The sequence below is a fragment of the Myotis lucifugus genome, unplaced genomic scaffold (assembly GCF_000147115.1).
Source record: "Myotis lucifugus unplaced genomic scaffold, Myoluc2.0 scaffold_228, whole genome shotgun sequence".
Lineage (NCBI taxonomy): Eukaryota > Metazoa > Chordata > Mammalia > Chiroptera > Vespertilionidae > Myotis > Myotis lucifugus.
In genome coordinates, this window is record NW_005871276.1 from 2004723 (window position 1) to 2018948 (window position 14226).

Below are 14226 nucleotides of genomic sequence, written 5' to 3' on the forward strand. Positions count from 1 at the left end.
TACTTCTATTAATATAACCCAAGAGCCATCCATGCAAACTAAATTTATGGCTTCTAGCTTCAGCTGGGCCCTCAAAGCCCCTGGGACACCCTGCTTCCCTCTCTGCCCTTGGCCATTGTAGGGCCTCCCAACATCTCCACTCTCCTCCAACCTGCAATCCCTCTACCACTGCCTCATACTACACCTCCCTTCATCCTTCTCCCTCCTGACTATGAACTCGCCTGCCTCTGGGTCTGGCTTGTTTCTTCTACCTGGACCACTCCTTTCGGCGTGTATGTCCCTTCCTCTGGGAAACCTCTCCAACACCCCTCCCAGGCACCCGGCTGGACACCTGCTCTGTGTTCTCAGCACACCTTCTCTTGCCCTGATGGGGACACTCTCCATGAGCCCCTTGAAGGCAGACTTTCAGGTTCACCACTGGGTCTCGTAGCAAGAAGAACGCCGATGCACGGAGCTCAATAAACACTCTTTCAGGCGTAGCCCATGCTTTTCTACCGTGTGTCTCGGTTATGCCTCCACCGGCCCTTCTCCCCTCTCCACGTACCCAGACCTGCCCTCTATGCATCTCGGCTCACAGTTCTCAACATCCTTCTGACAACCCTCAGGAGAAACCCTCCCCTGCCCTTCTGAGGACTCGGTGCGGATCTGCGCGTGCGCCTGCGCACTCTCCTTCTCTTTATTACACCGTAACTATGTACATCGGTGGAAGCGCCTGAGAACAGGCTGTCTAGCTATAGCATCTCTGCATTCCTAGTGCTCTCCCTAGAAAACGGTGGGAATGCAGTAAGAGATCCTTATTGGAAACTTGTGTTCATTTCCTGTTGCTGCTGGAACAAATGGTCACAAACTTCTTGGCTTAAAACAACACACATTTATTATGCCATGTGTCTGGAGGCCAGACATCCAACATCAGTCGCACCGGGCCATAGAAGGGAGGTCTGCAGGGCTGCGTCCTTCCCGAGGCTCCAGGGAGAATCCCTTCCCTTGCCTGCTCCTGCCTCTAGAGGGCGCCATCAGCCCTTGGCTTGCGGTCCCTTCCATGTGTTGCCCCAACCTCTGGCTTCTGTTGTGACATAGCCTTCTGTGACTCTCCCGCTTCCCTTTAAAAGGACCTTCGTGGTTACCGGGGGCCACCCCAATAATCCAGGGCCATCGCCCCATCTCAAGACCCTTCGTTGAGTTGCATCTGCAAAGTCCCTGTTACCATAAAAGCATTCACAGGGCCCAGGGGCTGCAGCCCTGGTTACGTGGGGCCACTTTCAGCCTAGGGCAACAGTGGCTATCGTGTCCATCGTGTCCGGCAGCCACGCCTCTCGGCTCCGGCGCCTTAATTCCGCCAGAAGAGTTGGAGGATTTCTTTCCTCTGGGACGAGGAAATGGCTGTCAGACTCCCCGGGGTGCACTTTTTATAGAGCTCCCAGGCCTTGGTCTGGAAAAGCTGACCCACAAAGACGTAGATGACCGGTTCAGGCAGCTGTTGATGAATGCGAAGAAGTTGGCCCACTGCAGGCCCAGGTCAGTGAGGTTCTCCCAGAAGCAGCCGCGGATGGCCCGCACCTGGACCAGAAACTCCAGGAAGGCGAAGAAGTGGTAGGGGGCCCAGCAGACCAGGAAGGCGGCCACCAGCGTGAGGATCAGCGCCGTGGGCTTGCCCTCCCCGGGGCCCCCGCTGCGCGCACCCCTGTCCATGACCGCCGCCCGCCCGCGCAGGGAGGCCAGGATGTGGTAGTTGAAGAAGACGATGGCGGCCAGCGGCAGGAGGAAGCCCACCACGTTCAGCTCCACCATCCTCGCAAAGTGCCAGGCCTGGTGGGGCAGCAGCAGCACGCAGGCCGACACGTTCAGGTCCGGGACGACCTTGACGGAGCGGAGCAGGAAGGTGGGGACGCTCAGGAGGCCCCCCACGGCCCAGATGAGCAGGCAGGTGACCTGGGCCAGCCTTCGCCGCCGCCGCCTCCGGCTGGTCATGGGGTGCACCAGCACGCAGTAGCGGTCCCGGCTGATGGCCACCACCAGGAAGATGCTGATGAACAAATTGGCCTTGATCACGCCGTTGACCACGCGGCAGAGGGCGGCCCCGAACGGCCAGTGGAATTGGTTCCAGATGTTCTCGGCCCAGAAGGGCAGGCCCAAGACAAACACCAGGTCCGAGGCGGCCAGGTTGGCCAGGTAGATTTCGGCCGCGGTGAGGCGCCGCCGGGGCAGGAGGAAGACGGACAGCACGAAGAGGTTGCCCAGCAGCCCGCAGCAGCAGACGGCGATGATGAAGGTCGGCAGCACCCTGTGCAGCAGGTCCCAGGCCTCCTGAGCATCGTCCTCGCAGGATGTGGCATTGAGAGGCAGGAGCTGGCTCTGGTTGGTGGGCTGGAGCGCCAGGAGGGCCCGGGATGCCATCCACAGTGACCTGCAATGAACGGCACAGAGCTGACGCGGGAGCCTCCACTACAGCTCCCGGCTGCATCCAGCTGGCCAAGGTTCTGGAAAATAACGTTTCACTGCCACATGGCCGCACCCATGCGTTCACTTATTGTGTGACAACAGAGGCTGCGAGGCCCGCGGCGCTGAACACTGATCAGCTGTTCCCTTAAGAGGAAAAGCTGGCCAACTCCTGGTAGAAAGGAAAGGACCAGGGCTTTGAAACCCAAGTCCAAATCCTGGCACAAGCCTTGGGTGTGGGCCACTTAGACCCACTGACTTTTTTCTTTTTCTTTTTGAAAACCAGAGCTCATTGTATCCTGCTTAGCACGGTTGCCTGGCACGGAGGAGGCACTCGACAGAAGGTGGCAATTAGTCTCATTAGCAACCATGTTGTTGTTATTTGCCGTCAAACAAACACTTAATGAGCTTCTACTTTGTGCCGGCACTTTGCCGGGTGCTGGGGATTCAGGGAACAGGACCGAGCGGCCCCCGGCCCGAAGGTGCTCCCGGTCTAGACGCAGAGATGGAGAGGGCCAATAACGGTGTGCCTGCTGAATAGACATGTCCGTGGGGGAGATGGCGAGATGGGGGTCAGAGTCTAGATACATTTCGAATTGGATATCGGCTGTGAGAGGAGGAGACGTTGGGTCTGAGCACCTGGAGATACAAAGCTCATCAACTGGAATGGAGCGGCCAGCGTGCGGATGGGGAGGCTTTTCTTGGGCGGGGGGAGGAGGGGGAGCAATCAGGAGTTCCCTGCTGGGCATGTTAGGGTTGGGATGTGTGTCAGACATCTAGTGAGGATGCCCAGGGGGCGACTGGAGACCAGGCCTGAGGTAACAGGACACAGTTGGGAGCTGTAATCTCATGGGTGGTATTTAAAGCCACAGGACTGGATGGCTTAACACAAACTTAAGGACTGGCCCGGCCGGCGTGGCTCAATGGTTGAGCATTGACCTACGAACCAGGAGGTCACGGTTCAATTCCCCGGTCAGGGCACATGCCCGGTTTGTGGTCTCGATCCCCAGTGTGGGGCATGCAGGAAGCAGCCAATGGATGTCTCTCTCATCGATATTTCTACCTCTGTCTCCCTCTCGGCTTCCTTTCTCTCTAAAATCAATAAAAACATATTAAAAAATAGTTGGTCAACTGCAACTGTCATCCAATGCTTTCATCCGGCTCGTGGAATCAAAACAAAATTTCAGAAGCTCATTCTGGAGAAAATTTGGGGGCTGCTAGTCTAAGGCCAGTTAGCACTGTTCACACCGGAGGTAAAGGGGCCGTCTTCTGTGATGCTCACACACACACACACACACACACACACACACACACACACACACGCACGTTTGGGTGGGCACAGTGTCACAGGAACACTGCTGTTCTTGCTAACACAAGAGAGCGATGAAACACATGGACCTGGAGCAGGCGGTGGCGCGCACACACTAGTTGTCCCTGCATACCCATGCACTTTGATATGGTACCCCTTGAATGGGGGTGGGAGTGGACAACATTTACACCATTTTAAAGCATCACGCCTGGACTGCAGACTTTCTGTGAGGTCGATGGTGGATTTGAAGAGAAACACAACATGCGTTTTCTTTCCCGCTGCCCATCCTCAGTCAGTGTGAGGAGACGTGGAGGCTAAGAGCCCTACCATGTTATTAGACTGGTTGTTCCAGCTGATCTCTAAGTGGTTCCAAATCAACTGGAAATCTCTAATCAAGGTACTCAACAAACGCAGTGCCAAAGCACCCACTCTTAGGGCTTTTAGCAGATGGCCGTTCTTGGAAACAACACTTTTAGGTAGAAAATAATTAAAATTGTGTTTTGCTGAAAGAGCAAGGGAGAAAGTGATCAAATTAAGTGATAAGAGCCCAAATGGCACACAAGATTTAATTTTAAAATCCTGTAATCAAATTCTGTAATGAGCTTTGGAACATCTCCACTTGTAGGGCAGAATTTTTGCAATGGGATCAATTCGTATGCTACACAGAAAAGAGATGAAATTGAGAAAGTCTATGATTTGTGGCATCCAAATTCGACCAAGAATTCAAAAATGATAAATAGCTACATCGTATTTGAAGAGTTTCCTCTGGTAAATCTATTTGTTGAAGAAAGGAACTCTGAATTAAGGCATACAGGCAGCTCCCAGTGACCACATCTGGGCTGAAACCTATATATATATAAGCCCAGCGACCGTACAGCGGCACAACCAGAATGACCGGTCAACCAGTCACTATGACATGCACTGACCACCAGGGGGCAGACGCTCAACACAGGAGCTGCCCTCTGGTAGTCAGTGCACTCCCACAGCAGGAGGAGCTGCTTAGCTGACCGGGATGAGCAGCACTCCCATAGTGGGCTGATCCCTGCAGGCCCCCCACCATTAGTCTATACTAATAAAAGCCTAGGTGGACCTCGCACCCTAGTGTGACAGCCTCACATCATCACAAGATGGCAGGCAGGGGAGGGCAGTTGTGGATGATCAGGCCGGCAGGGGAGGGCAGTTGGGGGTGACCAGGCTGGCAGGGAGGGCAGTTGGGGGCAACCAGGCCTGCAGGGGAGGGCAGTTGAGGGCAATCAGGCCGGCAGGGGAGCAGTTAGGCGTCGATCAGGCTGGCAGGGGAGTGGTTAGGAGCCAGCAGTCCCGGATTGTGAGAGGGATGTCTGACTGCCGGTTTAGGCCCGATCCCACAGGGTCCCACATTGGAGAGGGTGCAGGCCGGGCTGCGGGACACCCCCCCCCCCACCCAAGTGCACTAATTTCATGCACCTGGCCTCTAGTATTTACATAATTCCACATGCAAAGCCCTGGGCCTGAGCGTCTCTGCTCAGAATTTGCTCAGAGCTTACCAGGCCCCTTGGCACCTGCAGAGAGAACACTTTCTTAATTAAATATATTCTGGTCCAAGGAGAGCATCCATGGAAGGCATTTATTTAAATGTGTTAACCTTGAAACTTGAAGAAGACCTCAGCAATTGTATGGAACAACTGAAAATATAAAATCGTATGGAAAGAAAAGATACCCTCAGGAAAATGCCAGGGACATGCCAGCGTCAGTGCATGCCTCAGACATGGCTATGGACCAAGGACACAGGGACACACCAGCGTCAGTGCATGCCTCAGACACAGGTATGGGCCATGGCTATGGACCAAGAACAATTATTTTGCTTATGTCACTTTTCATTGTTCAGTTAATTAACGTAAAGAAGGGGGTTTATTTTGCTTTACTATATGTGGATGCATATACTTTTAGAGGCATAATATTTTTGAAAAAAATTGTAGACTAAAACTACTTTAAAAATCTATTAATATAACTTAACCAATTTGTTGGGGTGTGTGTATATATGTATATATACAGTTAAATACATAATATTTTTGAAAATAGTTTTTAAGTTGAACTACTTTACAACTCCATCAATATGATACAGCCCACTTGTTGTTTTAAGACACCCAGTTTGTGGTTATAGGTGACGGCCGCCACAGGAGACAAATACACCCAGGACACCTAGCCCCTCAGATGTCCGGGGCACCCGGCAGCCCCCATGCTGCACACAGGGGTGCGGGCTGCTCCCAGAGACCGCCATGGGGCCCTCGTGTTCCTTCCAGGCCCTCCTCTGCTCTCCCTCCTCCTCCCTGTCCTCTGGCAAAGCAGCTAAAACCCCAAATAGGCCTGGAATACAAGCCTCTCACATTGATTTAGATATACATGGTTTTAAAAATATATATACACGCTTACAGAAAGCTGAAAATCCTGCCAATATTTAGCTGTGAAAGGACGATTTTTTTCTCTCTCTAAGAGATATGGGTCTCCTCCTACATGTCACTCTCGTAGGGAGAAGAAAGCCGGGCGTTCACTTACTCAGGAAGGGAGCTGGAGCGCGACTTCGGCTGGGTTTTCCGACAGGACGGCGACAGCTGCCTCCGGAGGTGCTGTCTGTTCTGGGAAGCGCTGAGAAACGGGGTGGCCTGACTTATATAACCTCTGCTCCATCGATGACGTCATGGGAGGGGTTGCCGAAAAAGTAAGTGTTTCAGACGGGGGAAGCGAGCTGTGGTTTTGAAAGAAAAATTGCTTTGCACTTCGGAGCTGGCGAGAGATGATTCACCTTCCCTCTCTCTCCTCACCTCCGGCCCCCGGGCGGCCGCCACCCGGCCCACGAAGGGCGCCCTGGCCAACTGCCCTCAGCTGGCGCAGCGGATGGAGTCTGCGATATTGTAACCACTGTGCCTGGTGCCAAATTCATGGGGCGACCGCTCGGGAAGGCACACGCATGGCTAAGCACTATATTCGCCTGGAATATTGGATGTCAACTGTGACTGAAACACAAATTAAAAACACTTTTAGCTCTAACCAGTTTGGCTCAGTGGATAGAGCGTCGGCCTGCGGACTGAAAGGTCCCAGGTTCGATTCCGGTTAAGGGCATGTACCTTGCTTGCAGGCACATCCCTAGTAGGAGGTGTGCAGGAGGCAGCTGATCGATGTTTCTCTCTCATCGATGTTTCTAACTCTCTATCTCTCTCTCTCTCTCTGTGGAAAATCAATAAAATATATTTTTAAAAGCCCCACACTTTTAAAAAGGCAAGGACACCACGCTCCCGAAACACAAACCACCCCACACACTGGCGTCCCTGAGTGCCCGAGAGCCTCAGGCACCCGCGGACGCTGAGTGCTGGCTCCGAGGGCCGGGCTCTGCAGCGGCTTCAGTGGGCGCCGCTGGAAAGTCCCCGCTGGGATTTGGGTCTTGTGGGATCCAGGGCCAGGAATCCGTCAGTGCGGACCCCATTAAACAAACAGCGAGCCAGGAACGGGCTGACTCATGCCGGGTTGAGCAAGATTAGATGTGCTTTCCCTGAGCCTCCTGGCAGCCGTGTGGGCTGCTCTAGGGCGAGGCCGCATCCATCCTTCAAGTTGAGCTACTCAAGGCCTCGTGTCCAGGGCAGTAAGACATTCCTGGCTGTTTGAGGGCCAAGCCTTGAGATCCTTTAACTGAACCCCTACTCTTTTGGCTCCTAAAGAGTAAGACGTTTCATCTGGCCGGTGTGGCTCAGTGGTTGAGCGTCGACCTATGAAGCAGGAGGTCACGGTTCCATTCCTGGTCAGGGCACATGCCCAGGTTGCAGGCTTGATCCCCAGTGGGGTGCGTGCAGGAGGCAGCCAATCAATTATTCTCTCTCTCCCTTCCTCTCTGAAGTCAATAAAATCTACACTAATAAAAGAGAAACATGCAAATTGATGTCACTCCGCTACACCCACCAGCCAATCAGATGAGTATGCAAATTAACCCAACAAAGATTGTGGTTAATTTGCATATGCAGGCATGGAGCGAAGACTGAAGACTGAAGCCTCACTGTGGCCTCAGTGGAGAAGCCAAGCCTCGAGGACCAAAGGCCTGGGTCTTGGGTGCCGGAGGAAAACCGGTGCCGGCAGCCAGAGGAAGGAAGGCCTATTGCGTGAATCTTCGTGCAATGGGCTTCTAGTATATATATAAAACTAGAGACCCGGTGCACAAAATTTGTGCACGGGGTGGGGGTGGGGGTCCCTTCAGCCCAGCCTGCACCCTTTCTAATCCAGGACCCCTTGGGGGATGTGTGACTGCTGATTTAGGCCCGATCCCAGGGATTGGGCTTAAACTGGCAGTTAGACATCCCTCTCACAATCCGGGATCACTAGCTCCTAACTGCTCACATGCCTGCCTGCCTGATAACCCCTAACTGCCCCCCCCCGCTGGCCTGATCATCCCCAAATGCCCCCCCCCCCTGCCAGCCTGGTCCCCCCCTAACTGTCCAGAAGGAAGTTGGACATCGGAAGATGTCCGGTCGAGCTGGTCTAATTAGGATATTACCCTTTTATTAGTATAGATAAGCTCACTTTGAAAAAAACAAAGAGTAAGACATTTCAAGCTTCCTCCCTCATGCAGAAGGCACCCACCCAGAGCTTCCAGAGAGGTGATGCCCCCAAATCTCAGGTCCCCACCCCCCACCCCAACACCTGGTCCTGTCTCCTGGACCCTCGATTTGCACTGTTGGTGTCACTGTGAACCCAACATGCCTGGAGCAGAAAAGGTCCCCTTTGTCCCAGAATCTGGCCTTCTCGTGGGGTTTCCCTTTTCTGACACTCCCCTGGGGGCAGATTATACTTTTGGGTTTTCTAGCCATTTTCTCCTGTTTCTGGACATAGGGGGGTGGGCACGGAACTTCAAGGATCCGCAGCACATGTGATTGATATAGGAAGGAAACTGGGACCTATCTTTGCAGAATCAGGAGCGACCTGGGACTTCGGTGGTCACACAGATATTCAGCGAGTGCCAGCCGTCCTTTTGGGGCTGATTTTAAGCAGAGAAAGTTCCTGAACCCCGGGATTTCCTAGTCAGCACTGCAGGCTGGGGTCCTGCTGGCCAGCCCCCTGCCTCCTGCAGACAGCGGTTGGCTTTTCCGCCTTCGATGTGAATTTACACTGCTCCCAGGCACACACTCCCCAACGGAGACCAGGAGACCGGCTGCTGCTGGACGGGGTGGCTGCCCGGAGGGCTGGGGTGCAGGGCTGGGCTGGGCTTTGCTCCCCGGGAGGCCAGCCTGTGAGCGAGGCAGGCGTGTGGGCGGGGCTGTCGGTGCCCGCGTGCCCCTGGCCAGTGGTGCGGCTGAGTAAGCCGGTCTTGGGGAAATGACTGTGTGGCAGCCTTGCCAAGGCTGGGGGGGCCCCACCCGTGGGAGGAATGGAAAGTAACGCTGATGAGTAAGGACATGGATGCTCCCACTGTTGCTCACGGGGATGGGAAATGGGAAGCAGACCTTGGTCGGGGGAGCTGGAACCTGCATTCTGGGGACTGAGGGACCACAGCCCCCTGTCTGTGAGGGACAACAGTGACTGAAGTCCCCTGGGCGCTGGGGGCTGGGGGAAAGCTTGTGAGGAGACACATCAGCTCAGAGACGGTCATGAGGCAGGAAGGGGCCTGGGGGGGGACCCAGGGGTGCTGTCCAGAAAGGAGGGCGCCCGGCCAGCTGGGTGGGGCAGGCCAGCTGCCCTGGGATTGTTCTTAATGCGAGGAGTGGGGCTCGCGCAGCCTGGGTCTCCCCGGGCACGGCTGCTCAGACTGTGCCTGCCGCAGACTGTGCTCGATGCACGTTCAAGGGAAGCTGAGCTGGAGTTTGAAGAACTTGGGGACACACGGGTCACAGTCCCCATGGTGACATGCAGGGTCCAGCGCCCATTTCTCTGCAGGATTAAGGCTGCGTTCTCCTTTCGGCCCAGCTGGGGCCCATTCACCTGTCCGGCCTTCCTTCCTCTCATGTTCTAGACCAGTGATGGCAAACCTATGACACGCGTGTCAGAGGTGACACGCAAACACATCGATTGTTTGCCTCCTGCACGAGGCCCGACCAGGGCCGGGGTGGGGGAGGAGCCTGCAACCAAGGTACGTGCCCTTGACCGGAATTGAACCCAGGACCCTTCGATCCATAGGCCGATGCTCTATCCACTGAGCCAAACCGGCCAGGGCCCCATCCTTGCTTTGTGACTTCCCCTCAGTCTGTCCTTGTGCTGGATTAATATTCCGGAAGCCCCTGGATTTTGCCACTTCACAGGACAATGGCAAATTCCCAGACTCCTCCACGGCCCTGCTGTGACCCCCAGAGCCACCCTCCACCTGTGTCCTCTGCTCCGGCCAAGAGGGTGGCTCCCTGGCTCCCAAGGCGTCCGCACCCGCCCTCCCGAGAGCGTTGGCTAGAAACAACCTGCCCGCTTGTGTCCCCTCCAAATGCCCACCCCCCACGCCCGTCCCGCATGCTGTGCCCCTCTGCTCCTCGGAGCTCAGGTCCCTGGCATCCCTCTATTCTGCGAACACGGAGGGAGCACCTGCGTGGGCCAGGGGAGGAGTGGCGCCAGGGGCGGGCGGGGAAGCAGGGAGGAAGGCTCGGAGTCGCCCGGGGCTGCACACGCTCTGGTGCCCAGGCAGGGGAGCCAGCGCACATTTGCAGCCGAGTGTGCAAAGGTCACCGTGGAAGAGCAGGCACGGAGGAGCGGGCAAGGCTGGGCGAGAGTGAGGCACCAAGACGCGAGGGGTTAAACATAAAACCCTAAGGAAGCTTTCACTGAGCCCAACACCTGCCATCTGCAGGGGACAGTGGCGACCCGAGTGTGACCTGGGCATGCAGGCGGCTGCGGGCGCTGCCCTGGGGCATCGCAGCCGTTCACTGCGAGACGGGCTCTGGGTGCCCTTCTCGGCTGGGCCCCGGCTTCCAAGGACCAGGAGGGTTTCAGTCTCTGTCCCCACGGGGGCCATGCTTTGGAAGCTGAAGGCTTTCTTGCTGGGCAGTGGCCTCACCAGACCCTCCTCTTAGGAAAGTGATGCGCTAACAGAGCTGGGGGCCAGGGCAGGTGGGTCGGTTCCAGCCGCAAGCCAGGCCTTCTTGAGAGGCAGGTGTGGAGAGAGGGAGCCGGCCCGTCTGTCAGACACCCGGAGAGCCTGACGGTGTGGCTCAGGGGCTGAGCGCCTCCCTATGATCCAGGAGATCACAGTTCAATTCCTGGTCAGGGCACGTGCCCGGGTTGTGGACTTGATCCCCAATGGGGAGCATGCAGGAGGCAGCCAATCAATGATTCTCTATCATCACTGATGTTTCTATCCCTCTCCCTCTCCCTTCCTCTCTGAAATCAACTATATATACCCTATATAATAAAAGCCTAATATGCTAAGTATCTTCCATTCAACCAATCATAGCGTAATATGCTAATGATATGATAAGGTCTCTCAACCGCTCGCTATGATGTGCACTGACCACCAGGGGGCAGACAGTAGACTGGTTGACCAGTCGCTATGACGTGCACAGACCACCAGGGGACAGATGCTCTGACCAGTTGGTTAGCTTGCTGCTGGGGTCCAGCAGATCAGGACTGGGAAAGATGGGGCCAGACATGCCCTGGAGCCCTCCTATGGTCCCTCCCCAGTCACCAGCCCCAATGGACCCCGATTGGGACTGGGCGAGATTGTCCTGCTCAACCCAGATCGCTGGCCAGGCGGAGAGACCCCACCGGTGCACGAATATATATATGGCACAAGGCAGTCCTGGGAGTCCTCTGACCTCAGTGTGCCCTCGGCTTCCTCACCTGGGCACTGGCCCTGTCTGCTGTGAGCTGCTGTGGAGATGAGTCCGTGTGTGGACGGTCACCATCAGGGCACGCAGAGGTTCCCAGGACAGCGGGAGCCTGTGTGTGATGAGGTGGCCTTTCCCAGTTTGATGGCCTCTCTCTGTGCAGTGTGGCGCACGTGGCCCCGTGGAAAACCTCTTATTAATTTGTTCAGAGGCCTCACTGGCCCGTGCGTACAGCAAAAACGGAGGGAAGGACTGAAGTTAGTTTTCCTTGGAAACAGCAGCTCACAGATGGAGCTGCTACGAGTTCTCTTGAGCGTAAGTCACATTGGTGCCTGGGATCGGGAGCTCGGCCACGAGCGCAGGGCTGGGCCCAGGGAGCTGAACACGCTAGTGATGATGTCCACCGTTTCTTGGAGATTCCAAAGCAGGAATCTGCTGGCTGGTCTGGTCTGGACGTCACAGTGGGCAGGTCTAGGCCGCAGAGCCACCTCGCCAGGGTTTAAATCCATCACAGCGTTTTCCTTCCACCTCGTGGATCCCTAGTTTCCTAACCTTCTCAGAGTGGGGGTCATAGGAGATCTGGGAGCTGTGGCTGGGCCGGGCCAGCGGCCAGCACTGGACCCCACAAGACAGCGGTGGGGTCAGCGGGAGGGGTGACGCCGCCGTCTGCTGTGTCCAGGCCTGGAGAGAGGAAGCAGGCACATTGCTGGCCCCTGAGTGGGCCGCGCGGTGACTCACGTGGAGGGAGCCGGCTCGCCGGGCCGTCTAGAAACAACCTCCCGAGGTGGGCTGTGGCTGCTGTCGGAAGCCAGAAGGTGGGCCCATGGCCTCCTCTGAACCCCTCTGAGTCTCCCTGAATCAGCCTGGCTCGCCGGCCTGGGGAGGAAGAAAGAAGGGCAGCCCGGCCCGGCGTCGGAAGATGGGCAGGTAAGCCCCCGGCCTGTGGTGCAGCCTCCCAGAGCCCAGCGTCCCCTGATGGGCCAGGTGACCTCGGAGAGGCCGTGGTGGCTCCTCCTGAAACCACCCTCCGCAGCTCTGTAGGACGCCCTTCCCTCCTTCCCAGGAAGTCGTTGGCCCGCTGGCAGCTCTGGCCGTCGGGAACCTGAGGGAGCACTGGGCCCCTCTCCACTGGGGGGAAAGGTAACCTGGGGGGGGGCCTGCACCCGAGACTAGTAACACACCCCATGGTCTCAAAGGGCTGCGTGGGGAGGCTTGAAACCACAGGCACTCACTCTCCGAGCCCAGAGGCCAAAGTCCACAGTCAAGGTGGGCAGGGCGGCCCCTCCTGGCGGCCCTGAGGGCGGCTCCGTTCCCTGCCTCTCGTCCAGCTTCTGGGACTCCAGCAGCCCTTGCTGTCCCTTGGCTTGGAGAAGCATCCCTCCAATCTCTCCCCCGTGTCTCTGTGTGCCTCCCCTCTTCTGCTAAGGACCCCAGTCATTGGATGTGGGGTCCACCTTAATCCAGTGTGGCCGCAGCTCAGCTTAATTACTTCTGCCAAGACCTTGTTCCCAAATAAGGGCCCATCCTGAAGTGGGGGGTGCTGGGTTGGGGGGAGGGAGGGAGCAGAATTCAACCCGTGAGAACACTCTATCTCACTTTCTCTTCGTGACACCTGGATCCTCATTGTACAGGCAAGACACCAGGAGCTGAGAGAAGTTAACTGGCCTCGTGCCAATCCCCACAGCCAGGACCAGCGGAGCTGGGGTGAGAGCCGGCACCTGGCCCCAGCCCAGGGCAGCCGGTCATGTTGGTGTTGCCTTGAGAGTTTCACAGAACCCCCTCTCCAGAGCCATCTGCTCCGGGTGAGATAGGCATACGTAGTGTATCATCTGCCCATTTTACAGGTGAGGAAACTGAGGCCAAAGGCCAGGGGTGGCGGAAGGTGAGTCATGTGGCTGGCCAAGGTCACGCGGTGAGTACGTGGCCTGGGAGGGACTCAAGGCCTGGCCTCCAGGGCTCTTCCCCTGCCGTTGAACATGGCCTCTCGGTGTACGCCGGAGGGAGGAAGCCAGACACAGAAAGGGAGTGATTCCAGCTTCGTGAACCGTCCAGAACAGGCGAAGCTGGAGACAGAGGAGGCAGTGGGGAGGGAGGAATGGAGTGGCTGCGGAAGGCTGTGGGGTCTCGCCTGAGGAGGCAGATGTGTCCTGGAGCGAGACAGCCCTGTGAATCCTCAACGCCGCCGGCCAACTCCCCCGCTTATGACTCGTAGCGCCATGAAGCGGCTTTAAAATATCTCAGCTGGGGGTGCCACGGCCCCCGGGAGGTGGCTCCGGGGGAAGCAATCGCTCACGCTCACCAGGCCCAGGGGATGCCAAGTCCGCCTGTCGGGGTGCAAGCAGCCGAGAGGCACCTGGAGCGCTTTCTCAGAGATTCGCACCCCTCCGGTCAGGCACAATGGTCAGGCACAACCTCTGAGAGCAGGCGGGTCCCAGGGCACCCCCCGCTGGGCCTGAGTGATTGTGGGGGTCAAGACTGAAAGAGCTCAGCTGAGGGTGAGACATTCTGATGGGCCTCTTTCACCGCAGCCAAAACCCACAAACAAACCATTAACCTCTCAATCATGGCTCTTGCTAAACCACGACTTCCTTGCTCACCCCTAACCCCCACATCCTCCCGGGGGCGGCACGAGGCCAGAGCTGTGTGAGCCTCTGCAGCGGGCTCAGGGATTGAGTAACAGGAGATAGGGAAGCACACTGCTGGGGTGACGCATAG

The 14226-nt window shown here is 56.6% G+C and overlaps 1 protein-coding gene across 1 annotated transcript in view; it reads right to left on the bottom strand.

The window, feature by feature from the left end:
- Nucleotides 1–856: 856 nt before the first annotated feature.
- The window catches only part of BDKRB1 (bradykinin receptor B1), a 38881-nt gene continuing 25511 nt past the window's right edge, over nucleotides 857–14226 (bottom strand). Inside the window, 3 exon segments of the mRNA XM_014463929.2 lie at nucleotides 857–1467; nucleotides 1470–2404; nucleotides 6281–6470. Coding sequence (XP_014319415.1) covers nucleotides 1328–1467; nucleotides 1470–2394 — 1065 coding nt within the window. The 5' untranslated portion in view covers nucleotides 2395–2404; nucleotides 6281–6470 and the 3' untranslated portion in view covers nucleotides 857–1327.